General features: G+C 34.3%; 1 protein-coding gene across 2 annotated transcripts; it reads right to left on the bottom strand.

Moving 5' to 3' along the window:
• Positions 1–509: 509 nt before the first annotated feature.
• LOC137823513 (E3 ubiquitin-protein ligase listerin) lies at positions 510–21,773 on the bottom strand. 2 transcript variants are annotated; one of them, XR_011083138.1, is made up of 17 exons: positions 21,467–21,758; positions 21,276–21,396; positions 20,871–20,933; positions 16,594–16,671; positions 13,137–13,228; positions 12,538–12,640; positions 10,780–10,932; positions 9,731–10,383; positions 9,125–9,599; positions 7,954–8,483; positions 6,089–6,776; positions 4,718–5,399; positions 3,426–4,459; positions 2,845–3,303; positions 1,968–2,198; positions 966–1,512; positions 510–860 (listed from the first exon to the last, which is right to left on the bottom strand). XR_011083138.1 is itself a non-coding variant. In XM_068628687.1 (16 exons), the coding sequence occupies exons 1-16, from the start codon at positions 21,520–21,522 to the stop codon at positions 1,267–1,269; spliced, it is 5,664 nt and encodes a 1,887-aa protein (XP_068484788.1). In that variant the 5' UTR covers positions 21,523–21,773; the 3' UTR covers positions 510–1,266. The 2 variants fall into 2 exon arrangements, 1 of the variants encoding a protein (XP_068484788.1); XM_068628687.1 differs by having other exon boundaries at positions 510–1,512; positions 21,467–21,773.
• Positions 21,774–22,272: the final 499 nt, after the last annotated feature.

Raw genomic sequence — 22,272 nt, 5'->3', positions numbered from 1 at the left:
GTTAGTTTTATATTTCTAACAAAAAAAGTATGGAATTTGTTATGTTTTCTAATTAAGTTTTTCAACCCAAAAAATAACAAAATAGTCAACTATATTTTGTTAGTTAATAATTTGAGTTTACTTACTTTCAAACATGTAACAATCAATTTAAATAATATAAATTAAAATTAATAAAAGAATACATAAAAAAATAAAATATTAAAGATCTCATGATGTGATCCAATTCAATATATATGCATAAATGTAATACTCCCCTTACAAGTTGATATTATAACTTAGACGTCACATTCACTTTTTGAAAGAGTCTATTCAAATAAATACAACTTGTTTTTATCATATATCACTCAGTTGAACTACTATTAGTTCCACATTTTATTTAATCTTCAGGAAACGGTTAAAAATCTTATCAAACAAAGATATAACTAGGTTATAACATAATAATCACCTTCAATAAAACTCATATACCGACTTAGACAATGTAACAAAAATATAAGTAGACAGTAGCTGACTAGTTCAGAACCAAATTGACATAGAATAAAATAAATGTTTACTTGATCGCTGTTGAACTTCTACTTCTACTGAATTTCTATAAACACAGGTAAAGACCCTTTTAAAAGTTAAACTTTTAGTATGATAATATTTTTTTTTCTAATAAAAATCTTTCTACTTTGACCTGTTGAACCTATGACACATATAAGCCTGTGATGTATCGTTGCATTAAATGTTGCTGACCAAGAGTGAAACGTGAGGATGACGCATACTACGCCCTCCCTAGATGCACTGTTACTGTCATTCGGTAATGTGTGATTCCCTGACAATCAAATAATCTAAAATTTACAAGCCATTCTGATTCAGACTACCTGCTTTGATCAGAACAAAAACAATGCAAACAATAATTATTACAACCATGGGAACAAAATCCAATGAGAGGATAATATGACAAAAGAGAAAGGAATCTGGTACACCTCTCCTAATGGAAAATATGATACACCCATGCTGTTGCCGCAAAACCATTGTTCAACTTCCTCTTTAATTTCGAGAAGTTGAACGCTATCTGTTTAAAAAGAAGCTTAGAGGAGAAAAGAATCAGGAAATCACGTCTGCTTCCGTAACCAGTTGAAGTTTGTGAGTTGTCCCTCTGCCTCAATCAGCATTGATTCTCAATGCTTGGAATTAGTGTTGATTCTCATATGTCAGACATTCACTTCATCCACTACTTTCAGTGCAAGATATCACCAGCAAGCAAAATTGGTAAAATTGAATTCATTACTCAGGGTGCAAACCATAGAACGGAGATTGACACAATGGGCATGATGATTTGTGAGAAGTAGAAAACCATTTACAAAGACAAGCAGAATGAAATTTGTGTTTGCATGTCTTGCAAGCAAGACGAGGAAGACTGTGGTCTGTGGTGTGAATTACACTGTAACAGATCGGGCACTCCTCAACACCTTCAAACTCTTTATCGAAATTGCGCTTCCAAATTCCTATAGCTTCTGCTAAAGCTCCATTCTGCAGGACCAGAAAAATAATTGTTAACTTCAGCGCAAACCTGCTCTGATAATCATTAATTCTCAAATTAATCCATTGTCAACTGAATTTCACAAAGGTTTATATACTGGGTAAAACTAAAAAGTAAATCACAGGAAAGAATTTTCAGCAAAGTTATATTTGAACTAATCATGCAATGCAAACAAAAAGGAGTAACTTCAGCGCAAACATGCTCTGATAATCATTAATTCTCACATTAATCCGTTGTCCACTGAATTTCATAAAGGTTTATATCATTCTACAATACTGGTATAAACTAAAAAGTAATGGATCACAGGAAAGAATTTTCAGTAAACTGTTATATTTAAACTAATCATGCAATGCAAACAAAAAAGATTAAGTTATACGAGTTTTGACTCTACACAGTTAACTCTAGGCAACTTGCAAAGTGGGCAGCAGAAGCCGTCTACAAATACCTGATTACGAACAAATAGCATCATTGACATCAACCATTTTCTTTGCTTGGTCTCAGCAATCCCAAGGCTCCTTGTACAATCAACATCTACTGGCCTTAGTGGATAAGATGCAGGGAGACGAATGACTAGATCCATTCCCGTTTCATCCTTGGTGTAAGTAGCAACAATCTCATTTGCTGATTTGCTTACACTTACTGAGAAATTCTCATCACGAAAGTCCGCTTTCTTAATCTGCATTGGAGATGACAAGTGAACATATATATCAGAACTAGGCTTATACATATATCAATTACTGCATGTTACAATAACATAAAGAACAACCAAAGCCTTTTTCCACTAGGTGGGCTGGCTACATGGATGGATTCTTACATAAACAAGTGTTTAGAACTTTAGATAGAACATTTAGATTTGATCCACACAAAAATAGATTCTCTGTAACTATGAAATACAGATTCTACACAACTGTTACCGCACAAAATCTATTTAACAGCTGCAATCTATGAAATAAAACATGAAAATTTTGAGATATACTAGCATCGATGTTCTGAATCTTCCCCCAGTTAACTTCTGTTAGAATTCTTGTTATTGCCACCCTTGAATCATAAGATTTGTATATAGTACTTACATTCAAGGTTAAAGTTTAGAACACGCATATATTTGTATATATAATAATAATATAACTTTTTCCGGAGAGAGTAATTTGATGTGATGTGATGTGACTATCACTAAAATGTTTAATTAATTTCTGCTATTCAACAAATATGTAACTATCATGCAACTTTAGGTTAAAATGTCCACACTCTAACAGATTATGCTATTCCACAAAAATATTTATCAGACAACAAACTACTTACGCGGACAACAAACTACATAATACCTGAGACAATTCATTTGCAATGAGAGGAGGGCTGCAGCAAGTCCTTGTAAAGGATTCAATGACAGCTGAAGTGTTACGGTCACGTAAATCACTAAACCAGCCACGTACATAAGCTGGAAGAACCTGGAGCATTAAGCCATATATTGCACCAGCAAGCGATGCAATTTTCTCCAATTCAACAGGCCAAAGAGATTCTACAGAAAACAAGAGTGAGCCAGTTGTGGTGGCACGAGTTGCAGCACTTGCAGCTTCGGATAAGCCACCAGAGAGCCCTGCATCTTTCTTCTTTAGACTCTGAACTGTGGAAATCTCTGCAGGAATATGCTGAAAAAGGCAATCCAAAATAACCGGAGTAGCAGAGTCTTGTATGTACTGAATCAGTCTCTCCCTCTGAGATGATGATGAAGGTAATGACTGTAGATGTGATAACAACAAAGACCAAGCAAGGAAGACATTTACCTACAATGTATTTTGTAGATCATTAGTACCATCAATGAAACGGTAAAGTAAATGAATAAATAAACATTAAAAAATGTTTATGAAGCATAGTTCAACTTCATTCCCATACAAAGCATTCTTACTCGTTGAGGTGAAAGAGAGTCCACCCCAAGAACCTCAAAAGGTGCCCTTTCTATCATGACAGATATTTCCTTTTTCAGATGGACTTTTTCTTCTATCGGGATGTCATGCCGTCTGACATCATCGTCACTAGCAGCATATATGTTTGAGTTGCAAGCATTATCTTCAAGAACAGCAATGCTTAAAACAGGCTCATTTGAAAGAACAAAAAATGCAGCAGACTGCAATAAAGGAATTGGCTTCGAAGTAAAAAGTAAAGCATACAAAGAGCTAATAGACCCTTTCCTTAGTCCCCAAAATTCAACTGATTTCACTGCTTTATCTCTACATTGTGATGAGGAATTAACAACTCCAAAAGCTACCAAATTCCAGAAGTGTGTATATTCAACCCGTGATGATGCAACAACTAAGGCAGCTTCTTTATAGCATTCAGATGCAATAGCCTCAGAAATGGCAGTACAAAATAGTAGGCGGAGGACACCCTCTAGAATTCGATCTTTAACAGAATCAAAATTTTCTGATTTAAATGTATTTAAATTATCTCTCTCTTCATCTTGTTGAAGTTTATAATGCTTAAGGAGAAGCAAGAAAGACAAAAGGGCATTTTCAGAAATTTTTATGAGAAAAGGATCCGAAATCAACATAATTTGCCCAATTTTCTGACTCATCAGATTTAAATTATCAGCTGAACTATCAACAAGACCATTTATATTTTCAGTTACATCCTCCATCACGACAACTGCGGATTGAATCCAACACCTTAGGTTAGACAATAAAAAGTCCCAATCTTCTTTACTGAATTCATTCCAGCAATATCCTACAGAAACAATCATGAGTTTTGATAGAAGCATCTGCACCACTGTAAGCTGATTGAACATAGCTGATCCACCAGCAACATGCCTTTGCTTCTGGAATAATTTATAGAGAAGCTTTCTCTCATCAGAGCTGATACTTCTCGCTGGCTTCAATGCTTGTTGACCACCCACTGAGATGAAAGGATAACAGGCAATAACCAACTGAAGCCAATCTTCCATGTCTACAAGAGGAACGAGCAATTTCATTAATACTAACATTATTCATCGCAAGATGTTTTGGATAGAAATTTTTCATGGTAACAGTTTCATTTGAACAAAGTGAAGAATTAGCACTATCACAAAAAGCACATGCCCATATACACTATCACGTACACACAAAAATACAGAATTTTAATGAATCTCTATCCGTACTGATAAAAATGCCTTTCCAGAACAAGCTGGTGAATTATCAATTTTAATCTGAAGAAAGAGAAATTTACCTTCTCCTGTTTTCCACGTGACTAAAGGTGGAAGACCTAGGGCCCTCTCCAGCCAGTCTATCATAGTATTTTGCACAAATCTTTCTTCTAAAGAACAATGATGGACACCAATACCAGGTTCCTCATACCCATAGAATGGTTCTAGAAGTATATTTATAAGCAAAGGTAGAATCTTAAGACAATTAGTATTAACTGTTTCACCAATAAAGAGTTTATTCACAAGAAGTTCTATCAGACTGGATGCCTTTGCTGGGCCCCATATTTTCTCTTTGAACAAAGCAGAGAGAAACAAAATAATTGCTCTCAAGAATGGTTCGTCAACACCTTCCACTTCATCAGCTGGAACTGGCCACATACTAACGGAACTCTTTGTGCCTGTGCCTCCATAAACAAGGGAACCATCAAGCAAGATTCTTAATGTTTCATCTAACAGGCTTTCCTGGAGAGAATTACTTCCCCTGGCATAAGCACAGAATGAAGGTATAAAAGAAGACATAGCACAGCTTCCGGGCCATCTCCACGTGCACAAGATTTCAGCAACTAACCATGCAGAAGATGCAAGCCCTTGACCTTTTCCAAGCAAAGATGGATTAGGAACACCACACCCAGAAATAACTCTATCAATCCCTATTTTTGAGATTAACTTGTCAATTAAAGCTACAAACTTCTTGTGTCCGGAGGCCTGCATTCAGTATAAATTAGTGGTTAAAAGTAGCACATAATTTTTTCTATATATCATGCAGAGATTTAACATGATGTTTTATTTCCTAGACGCAAACCATAACTAGCTTTATCTTTATCATAAACCACTGTCTGAAGGCATTAAAATTTCTTTTAACCATTCACAAAATAAATATGAAAAAAGAAATAGCAAAAATTCTAGCTACATACTCTGAGAGTCAATAAACTCCACAGGAGTCTTATTCCCTATTATTTGGTGAAGCAACCAATAGCTCAATTAGCTAAGGACATGCATGAATAAATTTCTCCATAAGAACTACTAGAAGAAATAAATAAGAAAATAAAACGAAAAGAGTTTCCTCCATAAAATAAAATTAACTTATACATAAATTAATTGGGAGAAACTCCTCCATAATAGCTTTTTGTAAAATATGATTTTTAATTTATGCATGAGATAAAGAGAAACTTATTTCGTGTTCCTTCTTATTTTCTTCTTCTATAAGTGTTTCTGAAGAAATTTATTCAAAACAAACCCTATATTCACATTGATGTAGTTTTACATGAAATTTGTTTCCAGAATGTATGTCAAAATAAATAACATGAATCATTCCATTTTACTTTGTAAGTAGTACATTTCAAAAATAAAAGATAAACACATAAATATTAATAGAGACAAATAATCATGTGTACCTTTGCCATGCTAAAATTTGGAGCAACAAACACAGGCCACATTTCATCTTTACTCAGTAGATAATGTAGCAGACTTTGTTCTTCATTTTCATCCACACAGACATGCTCAAGAACTTCAAGAACCCATGTGCAGCATAATGATGCAATTTCATCATTAATAAGTCTGTCTTCGGCAAATATTGCAAATCTTATTGACTGAACTAAGATATTTGACAATCTCTTGCGGCTATCTGAGGAAAGGCTTTTCAAAAATTGAACATTTATCTTGTTATGGAAAGCACACACATATTCACCAAATGTTTGCCTGGGCTTGATTTTTGTCATTGAATTGTCATCAAGTGAATTATCTAGAGCTTTGCTTAAATTACATTCCCATTCAATGACAAAAATTGCAGATAAAATTCCAGATACAAGTCCACTTTCCGCATCAAGAGTCTTCAGGCTATAGAAACTACCATCAAGTATTTCAAGAGCAAATTGAGCTATCTCAACAATGTTGAGAGAACTATCAAATTCTACACAGATTTTTTCATCATTGCTTAAAACAGAAGCTGCATTCTGTACCCAAAAGAAAGGTGAAACCTGGAGAAAACTTAGTAACTTCCTGAAAATCTCTTCATAAATAAGAATCAAAGCATTTCTAGACAGAAAAGAAGATCTTCCTTCTGTTAAACCACCAAGAAGAGAGCTGCAGGTGAAAAACACAAGATCAGAATGAAGTCTACACAACTTAAGTTGTCAATCCTTTAGTTCTCTGGGACAGGTTAAAAACAATATTTAGATATCTACTCAACTTGTACGTCTGTCTACTGTACCAGCTACATATGCCTCCCCCCCCGCATAAGCCTTAATGGCTTCAGAGATGCATATTATCGTCAACTTTTCAACATCATAAACTATTCCACCTTCCAATATCTTGCATAAATAGTAGCAGGTTCATGGATATGATCATGTTTAAAAGGGACTGACTGAATTAGCATTTGTAAGATTGGAAAAATAGGCTGTCTAACCACCACAAATCCTTTTTTACAAGAGATAATGAATCAGTAGACTCAGTCAATTCAATCCTCCCTTGATTTCCCTCTCCTTATTCCCAAACCCACCCAACAAAACAAACTCAGTTTTATGGCAGTTCTTTTATGAGACTAAATTATGTACAAACATATGGATGCATGCACAGACACAACCAAAAATAGCAACAATTGTCACCACTTGATGCATTCCATTTCACACCCATTACTCCCCTCCCCCTCCTAGCCAAAATGAATTTGTTAGTTTCTGAACTATTATTAGAGAATTTTAAATAGGGTACTTGAACTTATAAATCATTTTTATTGGACGCTTGAGATGGGACTTTGTCAAAGTTAGACCATAATCTGTCTTGATCCTTGTGAAAGTACCAGCATGTTCTTGAAAATTCCCAATATTTCAAAGATCAAATTACTAGTTTAATGTTGTCCTGACTATGTGGAAATTTTAAAATAGGTCTCTACATTTAAAGTGGGGTCAAAACAAAAGTACTCTGTCCAACATCAACATAAACCTAGCCCACCAACCAGATCATAATCTTTAAGTACAAGGACCCATTTAAAAATTCTTACATAATTTATGGATCAATTGATTAATTTACCCTACTTCCATTTTTGTTTGCTATATCCAATTCCGAAAATTACTCATCTGTTTCATGCAAGAAATGGGATCAGAGACTAAAATATAGGAAGATAACTGAACTTTGGATTTAAAACAAAAAAGAAAGAGAAGAATATAGCAATCATACTATAGACAAGTATAGTTCTTAACAGGTGAATTAATAAATAATGCATGCTATTACTTCATCTTGACACTGAAACTTTAAATTTACATACCATACAAACTGCACATGAGAATTGCTCAAAGGCAGCAGAGATTGAGAAATAGCAATAGCAGATGATTCGAGATATTGATGATGCCAATCTTCAGCATTACTGCCTGGAATATGACTGGAATCCTCTTTCACTTTTCTCTTCATACTCCCATCCCTTGCTTTTTCCAGGAGCATGGACAATATGGCTGCATGATCAGCATCCGGTAACCTTGGTTCAAAATCAGAATAACTTTGCCCAATCACATAGTTGACGATGAAGGACCATTGTTCTGAGAAGTACTCATCATCCAGCAGTGTCAACAACAAATCTAGCCGAGCACTGGTTGAGCAACTATTTGATTGCAGGCACCAAGGAACAAATATATTCTTGAAAATTTGCATAAAGTCTTCTGCTTTCCCTACTTTATCCCCATCATATGAACCCTGACTAGAATAATGCCCTTTGTTTTTAATAAAAACTTCTTGGACAATCATTTGTGGTCCAAATATTGAAATAGCAACTGAAAGAAGTCTCACAGTATCTGGTGAATCCTGATATTTAAAAAACCAGGTGAGTCTGGAAAAAAATGGTAGAAAATGAAATTTATTAAATTTAACAGTAACGTAACGCTATACGACTTTAAAGCCAGGCTAATACAACAATGATGACATATTAACTGATTCCCATAAGTTGCTAGTATAACTTACACCAACTATTACATCATTCAATAACTTCTAATTCAATTACCAAAACCCACCTGCATTGAAAGTTCCTTTCATGTAGATCATATCTACAAAATTTTATATTAACTGAAAATTATTTGATACCTTATTCATATCAATCAAAATCAATGTAATATGAATTTCATTAATGTCTTGTTGTTTGTTTTTTTATAAAATTTTACAATACCATCAATGTAATATTAATTTATAATTCAACCGTTGGATTGATTAAGATTACATTCATTGGTGTAATGGTTGTTGTAAGTCACACTAGTGAAATAATTGATGTAATATATTATATGAAGCATAATTCTAACAACTTATTTATATTTTAATTAATATAAATATAATGCATGATCCAGATGTGATACGTCAATACCAAATTTCTCATTATTTTACCAATGATTAAAATTACAAAACAAGAATAAGATAGATTAGAGTGTCACAAGTGTGTAGAAATATCAACTTACTGAAGATTTAATGAGCGAGAAAGACTTCGCTAACATTGGTCCCACAATATAGGGCAATGGCCAAATTGCACCTTTCAGCACAACATGTTTCTCCAGCAAAAACATGAACAAAATGATTCGTTCAACAATGTCCACATTACCTGCTTGCTGAAGAGCAGTCATGCAATTATCCTCAAGTTCCTCAATAAAAACAGATAGAACATTGCTATCCAATATATAAACGCCTAAAAGGATTTCAACAAAGCACTTTCCCAACTCTTCCAAATAAGGCATTGGATAATTCATATTCGGCGTATCCACTTTCTTGTTTTGAGAAACATTTTCCTCCGATGAAACTATTGATTTTCCTGAGTTTATTATGTCATTAGCTCTTGAGCTTCCAGCTGTAAGGAAATCCTTCCAAAAAAGCTTTACAAGGACATTATCAACAAGAGTAACTCGGAAATGACTGATTGAGTCTCCTCCATCATTATATCTATTACAAGCAGAAGACAGGTTAAAGAAAGGGACAAGGAAAGCTAAATATTTTCTTTGGTGGGTGTTACAGACATGTTGTAAATAGATTCTCAAAATGCAGCCAAAGAATTAAAAGGAAAATTTGTGTACCTTGAAGCATTTTTAAATGACCAAAGAAAACATTCTTGCAGTGCCTGAAAAAATGTCAATCTATCTGTAGATAGAGAAATTTTCCTTCCAACCCACAAGTTCTTGAAAAATTCAAGAAAAAACTTATCCCCTTCAACAGATTTAGGTGGCACACTGTCTAAGAATAAAACCAAAGCTGGATAAGAAACCTGCTGGGAACCAAAGCAACCATTCCTAAGAAAATTCCAAAACGGATTTAGTATGCTTTTTTTAATGTTTAAGGAAGACCAACTATCTGGGAATTTTCTACAGAAAAGCAATATTACATCCCACATTGAGGGATGACAAATTGGATCCTTCTCATTGAAAGCACCAAGAATTGCACCAGCAACAGTTTTTAAATTTCCATCATTAATAGCTTGTGGCATATTTTTTATTAAGCTCTTCAATACACTATAAGTAGCTGATCGAATGCTAGCCTTTTGTGACCTCAAAAAGTCATGAAAGTATTTATGATCTTTGAACAGCTTCTCAGTAAAAGAAACAGCCGCCACCCTAGCCTTAGATGCATGTTTAGGTTCAGCAGTTATGTTCTCAAAACCAGGTCGCTCTTGTTGTAAGCAAATTAAAACATCAAGAAGTGTGGCCAATGCTAACAACGTTGATGATATCACCTGTTACATGAAATGAATATTAGAATTCAAGTAAAAAATGTATGCCACCAAGATAGTTCGACACATTTGAGAAAAAAATTAAATGATAATATTAAAAAATTATAAATAGCTATCTGCATGCATAGTATCAGTTTGTAAAAATAGCTTCCACGATGCAATAAGCATACCATAATTTTAAAATCCTTACATCATAAAATAACTAAAATATGTTTATATAATATTTGTGCTGGAATATCTTTCATTACCGTAGAGAATGAGTCAGTTTTATGAGGTTGAGTTAGGCTTAAAGTCCACTTTGTAATATCTTTCTTACTCCACTAAAAAGGAGAGCCAGTGCAAATCAATAAATCAAAGACTTTGATTTCTAAGTGTGTTAAAGTGATTCTCACAATATACCTGCTGATATATCTCATATAATTCATCTGTAGCTACAACTTTGTCAGACAAATTTTGTGGTGTGAGCTTTAGGTTTTCTTCTAAATACATAAATATCTGTGTTGTGCATAAAATCAAAGCATCGAGTCTCTTTTCCTGTGCTGGAAAGGCTGCCTGTCACAATCAAACAAAGGATTAACATGAATAACATAAAGCACAAAATTTGGTCATAAAACTGCTCAAGTACAAGCTTAAAATCCGTTGTGTAGAATATACCTAGGTAAAACACAAACCCTACAAATTACAAGTTACTGAATTAACATTCAACTAAACACAACATGCCTGCAATTAAAATGGAATAAAGTATGACATCCATATACATTTTAAAGATACTTTAAGACAAAGTCTTACATGTTTCAGTTTTCAGTTTAAGCATATCAATACCCTTCATGTTCATTTCATGTAAATTATCACTATCTTCAAAGCATAGCCTGGTAGTATAACTAAAGCATTAGATAGTGGAAAAGGACTAAAAAGTGCAAAACCTACTTTCAAATTGCTAAATCTTTGTGTCATTTTCTAAAAAGTTTTTCAACAAAATTGGGGCATCATCTTTCAGCATGGAACATACAAGCATGCTTGCACACAAGGGTATGCATAAGAAAAGTATATGCTCAAGACTTCAAGAAATATTTCCCATGATAATCAGTTCAGTTCCACACAAATTACATAGAACATTTCATTCAAACTTAGGAAAGCTCCCCATCATCTTTTGAACTTATATTTATACTGAAATACATAAAAAGAAAAGAATTTTTCAGATGGATGATCCTTATCCTGACATCACAAACGGATGCAATAGCCCAAGAAACCCGATAGGCTTGATTGTTGATTAGGCATGTAGCATGCCTAAATCACATATAGCATAAGTCTAGATAGGACCACTGCAACTGGGAATTATTAGAATTTAAGATCTATCTCTCAACTCGACAAAACTACTGTCAAAGCATTATAAGTATCTTTAGAAGATGTAGGACTAAACCACTACCCTGGAAGCTGCAATTAAAGCAGTCCCAAAAGGAACTGTTTTAACCAAAGAAGTTGCAACTACAGCGGGCAAGGGGTGACTATAATTAGGGGGCTTTTCAACACACTTTCTCACGCCGAGGGCAATAGGAACCATATATTTCTTATGCATTAATAAGAGGACTAGTCAATTTAAGACCAAGTACAAACTATGCAAGCCAGGACATGGTACTACTATCTACAAAACTTTTGCCACAATATTTTTACTTACATCCCAGCTTAATAGAAAGACATTTTTCAAAAGAACAAGGAAACTACCAAGACCTCTAAGATACGCAATAAAACTAATAAAATCTAATAATTGCATCTTGGTCTTGCAACGCCACTAAAATATTTGAAGAACTATATCTATGAATTTAAAAATTAACTCGACAAATCTCAACGAACCAACTCTTTCCAGAGAAACATTTTCCTTTATAAACCTCTCTCTCATTCTATGAGAACATTATTACAAATTAAAGTGGATACTTGTAGATAAGAAACAATGGCAAGACATGTACTTCCTATGCATAACATAATATTACAGTAAGCTTCCAGAACTAATCAATTGTGTTCCTGGCAGGTTGAAAACATTTACATGAATGAAACATTCAATTATAAACAAGTTTACTATACTTAAGATAACTTGTTCTAACATCATGAAAGAAATAATTTAGAACACAACTGTAATTTGTGATAACCAATGTAGCAAACCTGGAAAGACCTTTTTGCTGCCAGAGAAACTTCAGAAACTGGATCAAATTGAGCAAACCACCATGGTCCCATCAAAGTCTTCAAATGCAGAGCTAAATCTCTCCTGAGAAGGATGTTAGAAGGGAAATCAACTATAAATCTTGTACTGGGTTAATTAAGTTCTCTCCAGAGAATAGTCAAAGTTTGGACCAATAACACAAGTGAATAACTAATATTTAATCTCTCTTCAAGAAAACATCGATTCTAGAAACTGGTAGAAATGCAGTTTGCAGCAGGCAGGTAGACTATGAGGCTATTGTCAAAAAGATGCTTGGCTTCCCCATAAGCTATTTTCGCAAGTAACTTAGAAGATATAAGCAATCAGATAATTGAAAGAGAATAATAAAACTAGTACGAACAGTAAACATAATATAATAGAAAACAATATGTCAATATCCCCAAGCATTTAAGGCCTTACGTGCTATTGCCAAAAGAGTATCCATATAAGTTTTGCAGAAAATGAAGCAACATATATTCAAATTTCCATGTTCAAATATTAAATTATACAGTTGAGAAAGCAAAAAAAAGAGCATATAAATGTCCATTAGAAAAGTTCTAACCCAACAGAAGTAACAAGAGCAGTCATGGTATCATGAGTGGCCCGCCTAACCTCCCTATTGTAGTCCAGCAACAGCCTTTTATACTCAAATGCCTACATAACAATTTAAATAGTCAAATATATTAAATAAGTATATTAGGAGATTTACACAAGTGGATTTCTAAAAATTAAAGGGGCACATATCTACCAGATAAGAAAGGCATGATCGAACAAAATAAATGGAAGTCCAACATCCAATGCAATGTCCCAAGTCCCATCCTTTTCTAGATATTAAAATTGGAGGTCTATTTATTTTTTTCACGTCAGAGTACAGTTATTGTTAGTTTGTCAAATCATGTCTAGAGAGAACCGCATGACCTATGAACTTTGCAATGAATGATGGTTTGCTCCATCGTGTCATGCTATGTAAATAAACTTAGAAGGACCCTCACATTATTGAAGAGAGTCCAGCAAAATCCTATTGAGAAATAGCGTGAACATTTGAAAAAATCTCCCTCCTATGATTTTCTCCCTCTTACTGAATTATTCTCTAATTTCCATATTCCAACTCACACACTCAACTTTTGTTAGCCCCACTAACCCTCATATTTACTTTTTTGTATCTCTCTACCTACCCTCAATATTCTCTCAATCCAATGAAAAGTTATCATGCAATTATTCAAGCTCTGAATCGATGGGAAGTGAGAATGATGAACAAGGTCTCAAGGGACAAACATATAAAAGGTTTTATTCTTCAAAAATATAATGCTTTGGATTTAACTATATAGGAGAAAATATATTTGTGATTACTATTTTATGTATAATTGTAGGAGATCTCACACCATCTAGAGATATGGTCAAATTATAGTAAGTAGGTACAAAGCTCACCTTCAAAGTTGATTTTTGAGGTTGAGTTAGAGTTGAAGTTCACTTTTATAGCATTAGAGTTGTTGGTTCGTCTTAGTGACCAGCTCGGGTGAGTACAATATGGAATAGATGATGAATCCTAAGTTTGTGGATTCTTTGTATCCTAACAAAGGTTTCAAGCAAGTATGTCCCGTTGTGGTCACCAATGAGGCAGTCAATTAAAAAAAGGTGCTTCCACTCAAGGAGAATGTACTAATCTGGAAGGGTCACACTTGAGGGAAGAGGGTCCCACAATGGGTAGAGATAGGCAAGATAAGCAACACATAAAGAAAAAGACTCATAAACCTATTTCTTTAAGGTCTTGGGTTGAAGGTGGTGTCATGGTCTCTTAAATGGGTTTGCTTGTGACTCATTGTTGTCAAATCTCCCCAAAATCTCTCCTTAAAAGAACCCAACAAGCAATTGTTAGATTCAAGTGTAAATTAGAGTATGACATGGGGTAGAAATAGGTAAGATGAGCAACATACAAAAAGAAAATACCCACAAACTTATTGCTTCAAGGTTTTGGGTTAAAGGTGGTGTCATGATATGTGGATTTTTTCATGACTCATGGTCCCTAATAGTTTGGCCATATTATGTCATCCTTTATTCCCATGCTCGAGATTTCCAGACTTCAACATAAGATGTGTTAGAAATCCAACATTTTCTAGAAATATGGCCAAATTATAGTATATAAGTGGATACAAACTTCACCTTACAAACCAATATTGGGAAGTTCGGTAAGACTTAAATGTCTAATTTTATAAGAACTTTCATGAAGTTGGTTTTTGGGTGTATGTACCTAGCCTAAGGATTGGATGTTAGAAGTTGTAGCGATTCCCTAAAATAGATTAGTTGAAAACAAATAATTCATTGATTTTATCACCTCTAAATTCAAATTGGTATCAAAGTAGGTACGATCCCAATTTGTCTTCACCTGTCATAAACCACCATGGTCCTTTATTTTTGGGCACCATTCATCATTATCTACTAACATTCATCTTTTCGTCTGACAAAGTACAACCAGATGTGCCTCTATGAGTGTGGCCCTACCCCGATGGTTGGGTGATCAAAAGACTCAAGCCGTGTTGATCTCCACCAACGCTGCACTAGGAATGGGTGTCCCATGAGTTGCCTTCTCGTGGTCGGAATCACAAAAAACTGAATTTATAAATTTGGTTGTATATTATCATCAGCCTAATAAACCATGACTAACACATGATTGATCATAGTGACATTGCTCATTGTTAGGTTGAAGTTTTGCAGGCTATAGCTTCTTGCATAGATGTTTGTTTAGATAGCTTTGTGGACTATGTCTGAGCTTGCCTCCCAACTATCGACACAAATACCTACTATGAGTAGTGTGTTTTAATTGGGGTTTGGGTGGCAACCCATAGTGCTAGTTGTTATCTTGGGATATTCCGCAATTTATTTGAAATGTTGATGGCTATTGGCACTAGGCTTTTTGGAGATGTTAAAAATGTCTTCTTCTTTGTCTTGAAGGCATTTTTCGCTCTACTTGCAAAGATACGCAAGGCAATCTGCTTAGGTGGTGGTTCTCTTTGAGCCACTACCTTCAAATAAATTTTATTTCCAAAACCACAAGGTTGTTCACACCTGGGTATTTTGTTAGTATCATTAGGGTACTTTTGTTGGGACAATTAGGGTGTTTTTAAATTTTCGTGTCATTAGGGTACTTTCAAGTACCATTAGGGTAGTTTATAATAATCACTCTTAGAGTGATATTAGTATCCTATTGTGTCCTAAACACAACAATTTTTTATGTTTTAGGTCTTTGTAGACAGAGGTAAAAAAAATATTAGGAAGTATGTTTAAGCATTATTCATTCTCACAAAACAAACTTAGTAAGATAAGGTTTGCACCTACTTATATATTATAATTTGATCACCTCTCTAGCCGATATGGAATCTGCAACACACTCCATCGCGTGAGGACATCGATTGTGGGAATAGAAGGGATCGATAGTGGGTGGCTTGATAGGCCTAACTAATCTTGACTAGGATAGACTCTTAATAGTTTTGTTATCATATTGGAAAATGGGTTTCAATTCCTATTTTCCCTTTCAATTCCCTCCAACTCCAGTATTAGGGAAAAAAAATAGAAATGCACACACATATCTTATCACTCCCATCCAGTTGGTATATCCATCTCTTTTCTCAATTTCACTTCCATAACAGTTTTTACAAATGGTAATCATGATTTTATGTGATAAAAATCTGACACGATTAAATTCCAAACAGTTAGACCATTCAGGGGATAGAAAATTCTTTTAAGGGAAAAAACACCATGCAAAGAACAACCAGTTAACTTCCATAACAGTTTTCAATAAATGGTAATCATGATTTTATGTGATAAAAATATGACACGATTAAATTCAAACAGTTAGACCATTCAGGGGATAGAAAAATCTTTTATTCTTTTTAGGGAAAAAAACACCATGCAAAGAACAACCAGTTCACTATTCAAAAGTATATATTCTTCCTATAAATGGTAAGAGAACTGACGCAGACAATACAGAGACAAACAAGTTATATAATATGAAGACAACATACCCATTGGGGAACTATTAGAATGATTTCTTTTGCAGACTTTTCTTGAAGCAGCATAGATAACGCTGTCAATGCCTTGAGCTGTTAAAAAGAACATGGAAAACAAGAAGCCTTAAGCACAAACTATTAATAAGAGATGTCATATGCTCACTTAAGCAAAAGCATATAACCAGTAACCCTAACAAATAGCAAAGTTTGCTTAAAGAGTGAAAATCATAAGGCAGCATGAAATCAAAATGTCTCCCTTAAGTGAGGCTTCCCTCTTGCTTAAACAGGAAGTTTGTATTAAGACCCAACAAATTCTCTTGTATTTTTAACATGGCCCAACAAATTCTCTTTTCAAGGCCCAACAAGATCTTTTATATAAAAGGTCTAGAACCATGTGCAGACCTAACTTTGGTGTGAGGGAAAAGATCTAAGACTCTCAAAGTGATGACAGATCCTTCATCATCACTCATTAAATTTGTCATAGTCATGAGTAATTAATCAACCATTGTTGGAGGTTGATATAGCTAGACCCAAAACTCAAGTAACTTTTTGGTTTCAATCTAACTTTTATTCAATTATATTTGTTATTATAGTTTATATTATCTTTTGAGCAACTTTGTAAAACTTGTTTTTGTTGTACCTATTTGGTCAATGTTTGGCAAGGAAAATGTTATTCATCGCCTCTCGTCATAGTCAGCCACTGTCTTTTTCTGTGGTAGATCAAAAGTGACTCTACGAGCGATCCAAAACCTAACTAGTCATGGAGGCAGATTCCACCTCACATGCCACACAAAAGTGGCTCACTTGGGCATGTGACGTCCATCTGCCACCATCCGATTACCAAAGCAATGTTGCACCACCATCTCTTTGGTTTCATCAACCTCTCTAGTCCCTCTTCCAATCCTCTTTCCATCCTTACACTACAAATTGAAGTCCAAACCCCTTGGGGGTTTCTGTTTTTACCCTTGCCCCCTCCAATATTGTCTTTCAAACCTATCCACTTTTTTTCTAGGTCTTACACAAATACTTCTTAGAAACCTAATAACAAAATTTACCTACCTTGGTTTGCATCTTTTGAGCTTTGATTTTTTGGCCAAGGTTTCCATGATCACTTTGTACTCTTTTGCAGCAATTTGTGAAAGCCAATATATTGAAACCCACAAAACATTCAAAACCTGTAAATTCCTTTGAAGAATGCACAAAGTATTTTTGCAAATGACATTAACAACTTTATGATTCTGCCCATAAATTGAAATCTCTTATTTGGGATCAAATCTGAACTGGTCAAGCAGTTTTGTCAAATAGAGAGCTTAATGACAACTTCTTCGTGTCTCAACCCTTAAAAGCATAAATCTTCATGAATCAATTGAATCTTCTACTATAGTGTCTATCTACTCATGGAAGGGGAAGTAATGGCAATAGAGGAGGAAATGGTAATCAAGAACATGCACAATACTCTTCTTGTAAAAGAATGGGTCATGCTCAAGAGAATTGCTACTCTTAGCATGGTTTTCCTAACAAGGTAACCAATATCTTCAAAATTTTAAACAATTGAACCAAATTTTTTTGATGAATAATCTCAAGAATATTAGAGGTTAAAATCCAACAATCTAATACAACCTTTTACATACCCCACTTTGTCAACAACTTGCATTTCACCGTTTGAGAAAAGTTGAAGTCTATATAGATAGTTGATTCAGGTGCTTCTGGTCATATTTTTGTTAATACCTCCTTGTCCTCTTCCATTTCTTCTCTTAAATTTTCTCACCTTTTAACCTTAGCCAATGGATCCAAGGTTGCTTTTGTAGGTGTTGGTCAAGTTTCTCTTTCTCCTTCTCCTTCTTTAAACTTTAAATATGTTCTTTTTGTTCCTTCATGGCCCTTTTTCCTTATTTCTTTGTCATTAAATTGTTCAATAACCTTGATGTAAATTAACTTGCTATACAAGAACGTGGAACCGGTAGACTAATTGGCGGAGGACATGAATCTAGAGGAATATATTATTTTGGAACTCGTTCATTTGTGTCCTATTTTGCATCCCTGTCTCCTAAACTTTTGCATGACCACTGAGGTTATCCACTATCAAATGAAGAAAAAGATTCTTGAAATTAGCAGACTTCAAGTCCTAGAGTTTGAATTGTGTCAACTAGGGAACATGTTAAATCCTCTTTTCCCAGGAGAATTGAATCATGATGTAACATTATTTTTTCAATCACTCATTCTGACATTTGGGGGCAAATCATGTCATATCTTTTGGCTTCAAATATTTTGTTATTTATCCAAACTTTTGTCCATCTTTATATCTTTCTTTAAAGAAATCAAAAACCAATTTGGACAAGTTATTAAAAATTTTATGTAGTGATAATGTAATATTTTTCCTTTGATTCAACTTTTTTTAAGTTCACCAGGCCTTTTACTTTCGTTTACTTGTCCTCTACACCTTAGCAAAAAGGAAACATAGGCAGTTTTAATTGCATGTACCATATCGGTGTTAATATACCTATTCATCATTGAGGTGATGTTATTCTTACGACTTGTTTCGTTATCAATAAAATGCTTTATTCTTCTCTTAAAAATAAATATGTTGTTGGAAATCTCACATCGATTAGAGAGTAGATTCATTTTATAGTATATAAGTGGGTGCAAACCTCACTTTATAAACCGGTTTTATAAGGTTAAGTTAGGCTTAAAGTTCACTTCTTAATATGGTATCAGAGTCATTTAGAACCTATCCTAGCGAGAGTTTGTTGGGTTTATCTGGTCATCCGCTATCAGATCGTTATTGGATCACCTATGATATAGTCTCATGCACGAGTTGGCAGTCTCGACGTGAGGGGATGTGTTGGAGATCCTACGTCGACTAGAGATTAGAGTCATTTCATAGTATATAAGTAGGTGCAAACCCCACCTTATAAGCCGGTTTTATAAGGTTGAGTTAGGCTTAAAGTCCACTTCTTAATATATATTATACTTTATCCATATTTCTAGTCGATGTGAGATCTCTGACACACCTTCTCATATCAATGATTGGACATATCGAGTGTTGAAATAGATATTTATGGATGGTTTGATAGCAGCCCAATAAAAGAGGACATGATAGACCCAACAAATCTCGTTAGAATATGCTCTAATACTACTTGTTGGGTTCTTCAAGGGAAAACATCAAGGAGATTCCGAACCAATAAGTTAAGAGCAACCTTATATAAGAGGCCAAAACACCACATGTGTTTTGTACACAAAGTGTCTCCAAGTTTGGACACACTCTCGACAAGAGCCATCAAATGTGTCTTCATAGAATATTCTCATCTCCCAAAAAGGTATTGATATCATTCTCTTGAAACAAAAAGGTACAACATGTCTAAAAATTTCACCATTTTTTAAGAGGCTCCTTTCTTTTCTTCTTCAATACAAGATGTTATCTCTATTAAGAAGTGGACTACTTCTTAATAATCTCTATCCGGTAAGTCTTATTCCATTAGTTGAACTTTTGGTATCCCCTACTCATAACACCCTAAACAAAACCGATACTCAAAGTTCCATTCCTACTCCAAGTCCACTAGAACCATTATCACCACCTATTATCATCTACTAACACAAGTCACAAGTGATTGGTCTGATGTTACCTGGTGAATCCTCTTCATCAAGTCATTCATCATCATCACTAAATGCAATGGCTCCTGTTAATGAATATTTTGATTGGCCTATTTCTCTCCAAAAAAGGCATTCACTCTACTCCCAATTTTCATCATTTTCACAAATTTTCTAACTTATCATTTGTTGTCTCCTTCCTATTTTTCATTTATCCCATTTGTCTTCTATTATGATTCCTAACAATGTGAATAAAGCACTTAATCATCCTACATGGTGACAAGTCATGACGGTTAAAATAGAGGCTCTTGAACATAATAGCAAATGAGAATTAGTTCCCCTTCCACCTAAGAAGATAGTTGGATGTTGATAGGCTTATGCCATTTAATTTGGGAGAAATGGTTAAGTTGATCACCTTAAAGCTAGACTAGTGTCCAAAGGATAACATTTAAATATATGAATCTGAAGAGAGATCTCACAAGTACCTTTACTCGTATTTTTTTTCTCTCAAGTATAATGTTCTTTTTCATGTGTGTATGAGATTGTCACCTTCTACTCGTTTCATTGGTGTTTGATTGACACTAAAAGATACTTTTAAACCTAGAATCTAGGAAGAACACCTCATTGGGATTAAACTGTAACTAGTTGCAGATGAGCATGTTAGATATATCTACAAACTAGCTCACAAGTTAATCCAAAATTACCTTAGTGGTGGGATCTTTCCTTCCTAGCCTCTTCAAGTGAACCGCAATCTCACTATCAACATCCTGCATATCCGAAAATCAATATATTGACATTAAGGCAAGGAATAAAATATCGTTCGCAAAGCAACACTGAAAGACTAGTCAGCTCTACTAACTCAACTCATAACTCTCATACAAACACAGAATGAAAGACACCGCAAATTAAATATTCAAACTCAGTGTATCCAAGTAGCACATGCGTGCTAATTATGAACTCAATTTATTGAAGCAGAACATGAAACTCGCAGCAGCAGTACCATTCCAGTATATTAATTATAACCAGAAAAACAGACCTAATCAATACTCAATTATAGACACAACAATCTCCAAAAAAAAAAACAGTAGCATAAAACTAAAAACACATACAACAAAGGGAAGGGAGTCGTCGGACGAAGAAGGAAGATCGAGGCGCGAGCTACCGACAAAACCACCAAATCCGACGGCGGCAGCGGCGGCGGGGCCGGTAGACAAGAGCGAGGCGGCGAGACTGCGAGGAAGAAGAATCGATAAGACGAGGAAGACGAAGTTGAAATTCCAAATTAGGGATTGACGCTAACCTGCTACTGGAAGGGCGTGACTTGCTTCTGGCGTTTTCTCCTTTCTGTTTTCCCATTATTCTCTATGTAATGCGTAAGCAAATTTCTCTTGTTTTGTGAAGTGTTAGTTAGGGAAACGAAGAAGAGAGAATAAATACAGTAATAACAGAGTCAGCGTGCGTTGCTTCGCAAATGAAATCTTCAGCTACTGAATTTATGTATTAGTGCTTGGACGATGGTGGTGAGAATCGCAGAGAGAATTGCGAGAAATGTCTAAGGCGAGTTTACGATTTGCAGCTAATTTATACCAATCACCGTCTCATACACTATTCGATGTGTTTAAAACCCTTGTGTAATATAGAAGCATTATAAATAAATTTTTATATTTTAAATAAGAATTTTTTTTATTTTCTCAAAAATTATGTACATGATCATATTCTAATTCTGTTTAGCAAAAAATATTGAAATAAAATTTTTTTACAAATATTCTTTTGATGTCTTTCATATTTTTTATCATATTCTTTTTACAAATATTTATTTTTTAAAAAGAGAATCTGAACCGAGAGCGCGAATTATTTTATTAAACTCTCAAGATAAATTCAATTCCCTATAAGAAAAACAAATATCCCAATTTTCAAGAATTATGTTTATTTTTTATTTATTATTGTTTAAAAAATTTAGTCTAATTCTTATTTAATTTTTATCAATCCAAATTTAGCTTTAAGCTATTATGTCAAAATAATAAATATAATTGAAGTGGATATATATTAATTTAAACGATTTATTTAAAAAAAATCCTTCAATTTTAAAAGTTGTTTTTCTTTTAA

This window comes from Phaseolus vulgaris, chromosome 8 (assembly GCF_000499845.2).
Source record: "Phaseolus vulgaris cultivar G19833 chromosome 8, P. vulgaris v2.0, whole genome shotgun sequence".
NCBI classification, from domain to species: domain Eukaryota; kingdom Viridiplantae; phylum Streptophyta; class Magnoliopsida; order Fabales; family Fabaceae; genus Phaseolus; species Phaseolus vulgaris.
Note: the sequence above shows the minus strand (reverse complement) of the source record. Positions and strands in the feature narration are given on the sequence as shown.

Bases quoted from the DNA above. Each gene is read 5' to 3' on its own strand.
- LOC137823513 (XM_068628687.1), bottom strand. From the start codon at position 21,522: ATGGGAAAACAGAAAGGAGAAAACGCCAGAAGCAAGTCACGCCCTTCC. The intron at 10,933-12,537 runs GTTTGCTACATT...TGATTGTGACAG, and splicing joins CAGCAAAAAGGTCTTTCCAG to GCAGCCTTTCCAGCACAGGA. The intron at 10,384-10,779 runs GTATATTGTGAG...TTCATGTAACAG, and splicing joins TATATGAGATATATCAGCAG to GTGATATCATCAACGTTGTT.